This window comes from Lissotriton vulgaris, chromosome 6, assembly GCF_964263255.1.
Source record: "Lissotriton vulgaris chromosome 6, aLisVul1.2, whole genome shotgun sequence".
Classification (NCBI taxonomy): Eukaryota; Metazoa; Chordata; class Amphibia; order Caudata; family Salamandridae; genus Lissotriton; species Lissotriton vulgaris.
In genome coordinates this window covers 1,680,146,230-1,680,157,162 of record NC_141694.1, presented here as the reverse complement: position 1 = coordinate 1,680,157,162, position 10,933 = coordinate 1,680,146,230, and the positions used below count along the sequence as shown (strand labels likewise).

Below are 10,933 nucleotides of genomic sequence, written 5' to 3'. Positions count from 1 at the left end.
GATGTGGATATACTTTTAAATAACCTTCAATAAAGTAAAGAAGATGACTAATCTTAACCAATCTCATACCCCAATACTACCTATAATACTTAACCCAACCATAGGCATATACCTTTCACTACAGCATCCCTTCCTATAACCATAATTCAACTCAAAAAGTTAACTAAACACTAACCTAACCTGTTTGCCAGAATAACAACTCATACTTAAACGCCTTAAGCTTTCCCTACCAAGTGCACCTTACTTACCATCACTGATCATCTAAACTTTACTCTAACCTTACCATAAACATTACCTAATCATAGCACTAAATTCTGACTAAATCCACCCTTTACCACAGCACCAATCCGTGCATTTTCTTCATGATTGTTCAACCTTTTTGTATATTATACTTCTCTGTAGACTCATGTTGTAAATTTCTGCTTTTTAATCTCATCTTTTATTTACTCTGAATGTTTAATTTTCATGTTTTACCCCAGACCACAAGAAGAGATGAGACTGTGAATTAACTGTATCGGAAGGCATATGGGAAGGTGAGAAGGAAACATAAAGAGTGATACTAAGAAAGGAAAAACGAAATAAGGAAGGATGAGTTGATGAGAGGAAAAGTGGGCACATCCATGGCAGTGTAACTGGATAACAGGTGCATGGGAGGATAAATGGATGGTAGGTGAAGATGTAGTTTGATGAATGATCAGTGGGAGGGTTAATTGGATATGGGATAAGTGATGGACAAGGACTTATGTTTTTGAAGAAAAGTGATGAGTAGGAGAGAGATTTGGGATGGAGGTGGGTAAGGGTACACATTTTTCGATGAACAATATCCTAAAACTGTAAGTTAAACTGGACTGTTAAGACTGCCTTTTGTTTGTGCTCATTACAGATTTGGGTGTCAGGTGTAATTCTCACCGCTGATAAAAGTCTCAGGTTTGAAAAAATTGGTGTGAGTACCCAAGGCACGGACTATGTTACATGCTTAGATGCTGCAGCACCATGCCTACTAAAAGGCACCTAGTCAGCAGGGTCAGAGCCACTGAGAAATGATGGGACAACTTGGATCAAGTCTTTCAAGATCACCTTTATGCAAAAATACACTTTGCGAAGGCCCTATAATCATTACACAACGTCACATGTATTAAAATGCAGTTGTTAAGGTTCTTACATGCCTGCTAATTTAATGACAGAAAAAGAATGAATAACTCCAGCAAGATGCATTTCATCTTGTTTTTATTATATATTAATGACAGGTAACCATTGACTGTTCTTGTACTAACCGTGGTTCCCTCTAGTACGTCACAAAAAGACATGTTCAAGAAACCAGAATTTCATTGGTGTTCCATAAGTAATGAATGCAACCGGTCATTCAATCTCCCACACTGAAGGCTGCCCGTTTAAAAACTTGCTTTGAACATGATAAAACTTAGTGAGGAAAATCTCACTTTCATAGCTCATTTTTTTAAAGCATGTTATTTGAACATCACCACTTTAAAGTACTCACATTTCTAGGTTCACTGAGGCTTTTCAGGCAAGAATGTAGGCTGTTTTCTATTCACATGCTTGCCAACTATACATTTCTATTTATACATGGTTACTGTACGCCTTTATCACAAAATGGGATCCTCAAACAACTCCGCACAGGAAAACGAAGAGTTGTGGCAGGGAGGTGTCACGTTTTAGGCTTAAATAAAAGGTTCCACAAATAAACGTCCTTGCATGATTATTCTCTATGACTTTGTCTTCAGAGCTACAGGTGGGAGGAAGTGAAAGGCAAAACAACATACAGAAGGGTCAAGCACCTACACAGGGCAGGCTCCACTCTGGGACGGAGAGACATCACATGCTCTCTAGGTCACTTCCGGAAGGAAGCTTTGAAGCAGCACAGCCTGGGCAAGTGAGCGATTTATGACCAGCTCAGCCGGGCCTGTCTTCCTGCGGCTCACCTGCAGGACTTCCTGCCAGGAAGCAGCACAGGCTGTGGGTTTCACCTCTCCATGGGCAGCGATACTCCTGACCTACTACTGGTCAGAGTGTTACTGGAGCCCGCTGCTGTAAACGAGAATAGCCTTTGGAGCTGAAAACAACAAAAATAAAATGGCGCCTGCCTGCACTCATTTAATTCGGAAAAACACTGCTGCATCGCCTCTGTTCTACTGAACCATTTCATGTACATAATCCTCTTTCTTGACCAAACAAAGATCTTTGTTTAAAAACAAATAAGAGCAAAATCAATTACACATCTTAAAGAAATGCTATAACAAAAAATACAGTTACAAAATCAAAATAATAAATAATGCCATACGTTGTTTTAAATGTATTTATCCCTCACTTTCAAAGAATAAAGTACAGTATTACTCTAATAAAAACTGTGCAAAATATACTATTTAATGTTAAAAACTGCAATACTGAATCTGTAAAGATAATTCAACGGACAGTGTTAAAGAGGATTTTGCCACGACTGATATTTATGTGAAGCACGTCAGTCACTGAAAGGAGGGCAGGCGGACACCTACAAATGGATAAGGATTTCTGCCTTTCACCCTGATCCACATTTTCACTTTCAATCGTTCCTACTCTAACATTGGCACTGACATATGCTCTTACAACTAGACAGGATCCTAGTAATGTTATCTCGCTGAATGACAGATGGAAAACCGGCATCTAATGTGTGCCGAAGAGTGGCGGCGTTACAAGGGAGTACCCACGGGCGGACCCAGCGGCGTGAGCAGAGAGCAAATGACTGATGGCCCACAACATTTGATACACTAGGAGAAGGACTGACCATCAAAGGGATGATAATGTACCCTTGCTGTTAAAAGCAGGGCTGCTTCAGCAATGGTGTCATAGTGTAGCCTTGTCATGGTATTGAGAGTCGGGCTGCTTCATCACTCGGATAATGCAACTTTGTCCAAATGGGATCAGAACAGGGCTTCTTCAGCAATGAGATGCAAACTAAGGGCCTGATTACGAGTTTGGGTTACTTCATCACAAACGTGATGCATATCCCGACTGCCTATTACAAGTTCAATTATGTTCCACTAGATATAATAGAACTAGGAATATGGCGGACGGGATATACGTCACGTTTGTGATGGAGTCGCCAGTCAGACAAATTCATAATCAGGCCCTTAGAGTTGCCCCTTTGCCCGCGGCAGCAATTCCGCCGCGATGCGGCGGTTCAGCGGAGTGGGCGGGGCCGCGTCGGCCAACGGACGTGCAAAGCACTACGGAGGTAGTGCGCCCGATTGCCGTTGTCCGGCAGAAGCATGCAAGATGTTAGATATGGAGCAGGACTCCTTCAGCAACGGAATGATGAAGTAGCCTTGCTCCTACGCTCTTAAGCCTCGGTGATAGGGAGATGACGTAACCTTGCTTTTTTAAGGGCCTGGGTGCTGCACTGATTCCTTCTTCTGGAATTGGGTGCAGGGCTATTTCAGTAAATGGATAATGTAGTCCTGGGGCATCAGGAGCAATGCTGTTTCAGCAACGGTATGGTGACATTGCCTTATTCCTAGGATCTGGGGGCAGGACTACTAGTTTGGTGGAATTATGTAATCTTGCTCCTTTTGGATCAGAAACCTAACTACTTCAGCAAGGACATGTGAAAGTAGCCTTGTTCACATGGGACCAGGTGCAAGACAGTTTTCGCGATAGGATGATGATTTAGGCTTGATTCTTCGACATCGGCTTCAATGATGGAATAATGGTGTAGATTTGCTTCTAGGGGATCTGGAGCAGCGGTGCTTAGTGATGGGATAATGATATAGCCTGGGTCCTATTGGACAGGAATCAGGGCTTGTCTAGAGGTGGGATGATGATGCTGTAGCCTTGCTCCTTTAGGCGCAGAGCTGCACAGTCAGTAAGTAATGTTCCTGCCCTGTGTGTGAATGTGCATAGAAATATTCAGCAATAAGCAACTGAGGGAAGAGGTCACTCTCATTCGGAAAACCATCTGGTTGGGGTTTTACGTCCATGCTCTCCACCACCCCAAGGCACACCTCTATTTCCTCTTTTACAAAATAAAATAGAGAAAGTGACCAGAATGATGAGGAAGGTGTTCTAACAAAAAGGCCGGACGATAGTCTTAACAAACCACATTAAGTTTACCTTGCAATAAATTTGAAGTAAAGGTCATAAATTTGGAGTCGGCTGACAATCAATGGCTATACCGGAAGTGCGACAGATAAGGTCTCTGAGGTCAGATATTAGACTGTGGCAGATTTACAAGATATTTGGTCAGAAATAAGAGATTTGAATGTGAAAAAAACAAAACAAATCCAGGGAAGCAGCAGGTGTTTTAGAACATTTCTCCTCTATATGTTTTCCATAAGCTCAATATATACAATTACTTTTAGTGACTAAAGTGTTGCTTCATAATATTATTAGAAAGATTTAAAAACTGGTAAACCTGAAAGATGACGGTGACATTTTCACATCGAGAAAATAGAGAACTCCCTAGTGAACTACAAGGACATCGGATCATAGCGGAATATTCATGATACAAGGCAGAAAAAAATTAAAGATTATTACTAACATCAAAAGTAATGGAAATATTGGGAAAGACACAGCAGCAGCAATGATCTAGCTTTGGTGACTCCAAAACGTCCATGACAAATATGAAACATACCGCTCAACTCCAACTGGAACCTCTGTTCAACAGAGGAAGAAATATAAAAAGTTGAGGAAACTGACATTGGAGAAAAATAAAAAAACAAAAAACAAAAAAGAGCAATAAGCATCTGGCAGTACTGAGGACTGATAATCTATGTTATTGAAAATCCAATTAAAAGGCATTAAAGCCTACCTTTTTTAATTTATTCTTGTTTGGTTCTAAACTGAAAAATTATAATTAACAGCAGCATGTATTTAGCTTGGAGTTGCACAACATTTTTATTGGCCAAAGTATGAATGAGGACATAGGCAGCCAATGAAGCTGTCATGGTTTGTGCTGGGGTCTTGTTTTTCTCACCACCAGAACCAGATTCTAGGAATGGCAAAGCTGTAATGGAAGTGGCATGGGAATGCTTGGCTGGCTTATGTGTATTATTGCACTGGCTATGGTGTACTGTGTGGGGGATTTACCGGCGCCACTTCAGTGGACAGTAGGCATCCATCAGTGGGGAATCAATGTCCTTCATCCCTCAAAGTGAATAGTGTCCCACTGGACAAGTAGGGCGAGTGATGTGTGGATGCCGCTTTCCTAAGGCAGGCTCAAGGGGGACAAAAAACTATTTGTGGGAATGAAGGCGGATAATAGCAGAACATGGGATTATGCTTAACTGTTAATAAGGTACATTGGTCATCAAATGCTGGTTAGGAATGCGGTTAGCAACTGCGATCAAATAAACTTTGAAACATCTTGCTGTTTGCTTCGTGGTATGACTCAATTTCTGAGGAAACCTTTCCCACACTTGTCATTTTGCAACAAAATATTCCCATTCTAGAACTGTTTGCACTAGTACAATATGTTAGCTTTTGACTTGACAACAACATTTGTAGACCACAGAGGAAACATCACTTTTATCTGAAGCACCTCAAAGGGTTTAATCAGGTTTCTTTTTCATTGGATAGGGTCTATGCATCACATTCGGAATTCCTCCTTCAGTAGTGTTTTGTCACTTTCCTGAATTTACAGTTTAAGTGTTGAATACACTGCCATTAAATTAGCACAGGCCGAACGTGTCAATCTAGCAGGGACTACTGACACAAAACTAATAACACCCCTTCTATATGAGTCCACGTTATCATGATCTCTTTTGGCTTGACTGTAAGAGGGCCAAGCCAGTCGGTACTGGTGCTCTGCTTGTGTCTTCCTGGGGGTGCATCACCTCTTAGAAATGTTCATCGCTTGCACAAGTCCTTGGCTTCATTCATCTCTCTAGTTCTGTCCAATTCACACCAGCAAAAAATGGATGGGATTTGATGTCTTCAACTCCTCCTACTCCAGCACCCAGGCGTTCCAGGGGATTAAACTGCAAAAGCTTTAAAAAACACAGATTATTAGAAAATAACCTGGAAGCAGCCACTACAAAATCAATTCCCCCACAATTTACAAGCAAAACCACTGTGAGGTTTATGGTGACCGCCACAAGTAATATCACCTTCTGCTTTTCTTTGATATTCTTCTTTAGGTATAGCCCAAGAGACGTTTACCTCTAAATGCTAATAGGAAGCATGAGATAACAAAAGGGGTCTACCGCAGTAGCGGCTGGTGTGGAGGCAGGGTGGGGGCAGGTGATAAAAAAAAGAATTTACCTGCCACCCACCGCTCTTCTCCAGCACAGGTTCCCAGACACACCTGAGGCTAATCCAGAAGCTGTTCTCATGCTGCTGCATGAAAGCAGCGTCGGGATTGGCCTGAGCACCATGAATTTGTGCTCCCAGAGAGACTGGGAGCCTGTGCTTGCTGTCTCCAACCCGGCAATGCAGCTCTTGTTGAAGACCACTCAGAGCGTATGTCGGTTTGGCCGGCATGAGATGACCAGCCAAACCGACATGTGCACTGATAGCGGTGCCCACCACTCCCCCTCATGACTGCCCCTGTGATATCCCCGGCTCCAAGACTTGGGCCAGCCCTTAGAACTTGAAAAATAAAAGGATAATGAACCTGTTTTATTATAGTTTTACGTTTTGAGGCTGGCGAGGGGGGAGGGATGCCCCCTTGGCTTAAGCGGAGGAGCCGCCGCTGGTCTAACGTAAACTCATATATAAATGGCTACAAGAAATATGGTATGGGGTTTGAATGGTGTTCGTTATGGATTTATTACGTCGTGGCTGCCCCAGCTCTTTCATCATTTCATTGGTGCCACAGCATGTATACTGTTAGGTTTGTGTAATGTGGATGTACACAAGAATCCATCCATTGTGTGCTCCTCAGGAATACCAGCTCAATGGGCCAGAGGCTCGAAATCATTTTGTGGTCGCAAACTCTGCAATTCGCAAAATCACAGAAAATTCTATTTTCAAATTCACTAGCACATTTCGTGATTCGGAAAACAATTTAAAAGGCAGAACATGGATTTTACAACTCATTCTCAATTGCCATGGGGGGGGGGCATGAAAGGGCCATTGCCTTGTAATGCGATTCATAATGAGATGTATCAAGCATTTGTGCTAGTAACTGTGATCACAACTGAAAAATTTACAGGAACTCAGAGAGGTGGTAAACCTATTCACAATGGGAAGCTGTGCCTGTTAGACAACTTCCTTTTTTGAGAGTTGTGTCAGGTCAGCTGAGGGGAATAGGCAAATCCTGCTCTCCCTGTGTTCACATATGGGAAACATTTTATTTTAAAGCAGCATAAAGTTTTCCTGTTGGGAATGTGAACGGTCTGCTGTTTTTTGTAGGGAAACATCACTGTGTTTGCAGTGACAGGAGATCAAAATACCAACTGCCTATTTAATATTCATTAGGCAGGTCATTTTGCAACCTCCTACGACTGGATATTTTGAGAACTATTATTACACAGATCACATAGCAAAGTTACAGACATGTAATCAAAAGTAGGTGTGCAACTAACCCCCCACTAGTTGCGACCTGTCTGTTAGTACATCAAATCTATAGCTCCTTAAGATTTTTAACCCACAACTGCATTAAAAAATGTCAAACGCACCATACTTCAATGCATGCTAGTGAGACTAACACCAGAATGCAATCCTCCCATGACATCTAACCCACCACACTGTACCCTAACAATGTTGACAGTATACTTCATTCAAATCGTGTCAGGTCCCTGCATTCTAAGAGACAGTAATTTACCACATATTGGCAGAATTCATTAGGAGCACTAACCAATCACCCTGCACGGAGTGCTAGATACTAGTCGCGTAAAAATGTGCAACATTTTAGGGATGCTAACTTACCTTAGATGCATCCTAGGTTGCCTGACCAATACTCTACGCTTCACCATATGGAGCTAACCGATCACGCTACCTCTGAAGAACACTAACACACTCAGCTGCATCATAAGGACCTTATTTAGAGTTTGTCAGACGGGATACTCTGTAACAATGTGGCAGATTTCCTGTCCGCTGTATTACAAGTGCATTATAGCCCATGACTCTTGTAATACGGGAGACAAAATATCTGTTTCATTTGGCGGAGTATCCCATCCATCAAACTATAAATAAAGCCCTAAATAAGGAATTTGTACTGTATTCCAGGTCCAACCCACCGAACTATAACTTCAAGATAATCCCTTTGACATTGCCCCACCAGGCAGCACTGCACACTAGGACACCAGCCCCACCATACTTCATTCTCTTGGTACAAATCTACCACAGTACACAGCATGTTGAACAGGTTATTTACCATTGGTAACGTTTTATCTGGTAGAGACTATATGTAGCCCCAGATTCCTTATCTTAGAATTTTGACAGGCAGCAGACAGGATCTGGAAAGAAAATTGTGAGCTGGTAGGTGGCGTCGATCAGCTCCGCATCCGTCGTCTGCACTGGAAATGACGTTACGGTACCTATACAGGCACACGCAGGCGCGCTGACATCAGTTACTTGTCAAAATTTTCCACGCCTGAAGCCATGAAGAACATTGACCACTGGTGTGTCAAAACTAGGGCCCTGAAAAGGGCCATCCGTCTCTAGAAATCTGTTCGCAGAGCAGGGAGGCTGGGTGGGTCGGTAAGGAATCTGCGGCTACATAAGGTCTTTACCAGATAAGGCGTTACCAAAAGTAATAACTTGTTTATCAGTTAGAGACTTCTAGGTGCAGATTCATTACTTTAGAATAGATACCCAAGCAATACCATCCCTGGAGGTGTGTCTGCAAACCAATTTAAGATTGCTGGAGAACCGAACAGGCAAAAAGCCAATCCCTGCAGACCTGACTGTTTAGACAGTAATATTTGGTGAATATGTGCAGGGAAGCCAAAGCTGCTGCCTGGCAGATATCCAGGACCAGAACTCTGTGTGCTAACGCAGTGGTGGCTGCTTTGGCTCTGGTGGAATGAGCCTGCAAACCTTCAGGAGTTTGCCTCTTGGCCAGTGCAGAGCAGATTTCATGCAGATCACGACCCAACTGGAGATGGTCCACTTCTGCACAGCCCTACCTTTCTTTGCACCAACATAGCCCACGAAGATTTGGCCATCCCCCCGGCACTCTCGTGTCCGGTCAAGGTAGAACGACAACACTCTTTTCGTGTCCAGAAGGTGGAGTCTCTCCTCTTTCTTAGAGGGGTGTGGTGGAGCATAAAAGGTAGTCAAGATGATAGATTGACCTACATAAAAACAGGTGACCACTTTTGGCACTTTTGTGTGAAGCACCACTTTGTCAGGGTAGACTGAGAGGTAATGCAGCTTAGATTATAAGGCCTGCAGCTCACTCTGCGGGCAGATGTAATTGCCACAAGGAAGGCTGTTTTCAAGGTGAGAAGTCTGAGGGGATAATTATGTAGAGGCTCAAAAGGAGCACACATCAAAAAAGTTAAAACTAAGTTAATGTCCCACTGAGGCATAATGAATGGTGAAGGAGTGAATAGATGAGTAAGACCCTTGAGGAACCTATGTACAATAGGGGGACTTGAACAAAGAGGGTTGATCAGGCAATCAGGTGAAGGCAGAAAGATAGCACTTAAGAGTGCCCAGAACAGAGCCCTGCTGGGCAAGTGAAAGAATGAAAAGCATGACTTCCGAAAGAGGGGCAGAAAGGCGATCAACAGATTTTTCTGCACACTATGCCACAAACTTTTTCCAATGGCAGGCGTACACCGTCTTGGTGGAGGGATGCCTGGCTGCCAAGATGACATTACAGACTTCGGGAGGAAGGCCGAAAGCCATCAACTGCCGCCGCTCAATCTCCACGCAAGAAGGTGGAGAGTGGATAGATTCGGGTGGAAAACCATCCACTGCAGCTGCAACAGAAGTTCATCTCTAAGGGGCAGCCAGATCGGAGGATCGAGGGCCACGCTCAGAAGCCCGGAATACCAGACTCTACGTGCTCAGTCCGAAGTCACAAAGATGACTAGGTCCCCGTCGTTCTTGAACTTCTTAAGAACTCTGGGTAGGAGTGGTATGGGCGGAAAGGAGTACAGGAGGCCTGAGCTCTACTCAAGATGAAAAGCATCTCCTAGCGAGTGCCGCATTGGAAACTCCAGCGTGCAAAACTGCTGACATTTTGCATTCTCTCCGGTGACAAACAGATCTAACTAAGGCTAGCTCACTGCTGAAAGAGACCTCACACCACCTCAGGATGGAGATGCCATTTGTGATCTACTAGGCATCGTCAACTGAGTTTGTTGCTCTAGATTTCAGAGAACCTGCTGTTGAGGTCACCAAAGAAATGCCCTGGAATTCCAGCCATGTCCAGAGGTGCAAGGCCACTCGATAAAGGGTCCACGATTTCACCCCGCCCTGTTTGTTGCTGTACCACGTGACGGTGGTGTTGTCCATGAACAATTGTACCGCCCATTCCTTGATGGAGGGTAGAGAGACTTTTAATTTCAGTCGGATCACCCAGAGATTTAGCATGATGATGGAGTCCGGTTTCTGCCGGAGACCAAAGTCCTCGGATCTTCACCTCTCCCAGATTGTTGCCTCATCCCAGGAGTAACACATCAGTCACTATTGTGAGATCTAGTTGGGGACAGAGAGGGGACTGCCTCTGTCCCAATTATGGTTTGTGAGCCACCACAGTTGATCGTAGTTCCCTCCAAGATCTGGACCAAGTTGGAGAGATTCCCTAGATGTTGCACCCACTGGAACTTCAGGTCCCACTGCAGAGCCCGTATATGGCATCTGGCACGTGTCACCAGCAGAATGCATGAGGCCATGAGGCCCAAAAGCCTCAGTGTCAGTATCACCGAAACCCAGGACAGAGGCTGAAATATTGATATCATAGCCTTCTGTGGAGAAGTGTGGCTCATGGTTAGAGCGGCAGACCCTGATGCAGAGGTCTGGCCCGGGTTCAATTCCTGCCTCGGCG

The 10,933-nt window shown here is 43.8% G+C and overlaps 1 protein-coding gene across 1 annotated transcript in view; it reads right to left on the bottom strand.

Annotated features, from left to right (window-relative positions):
- Positions 1-1,210: 1,210 nt before the first annotated feature.
- The window catches only part of RPS6KC1 (ribosomal protein S6 kinase C1), a 518,969-nt gene continuing 509,246 nt past the window's right edge, over positions 1,211-10,933 (bottom strand). The window contains exon 16 of the mRNA XM_086927875.1: positions 1,211-5,978. Coding sequence (XP_086784001.1) covers positions 5,868-5,978 — 111 coding nt within the window. The 3' untranslated portion in view covers positions 1,211-5,867. The remainder of the gene's footprint in view (positions 5,979-10,933) is intronic.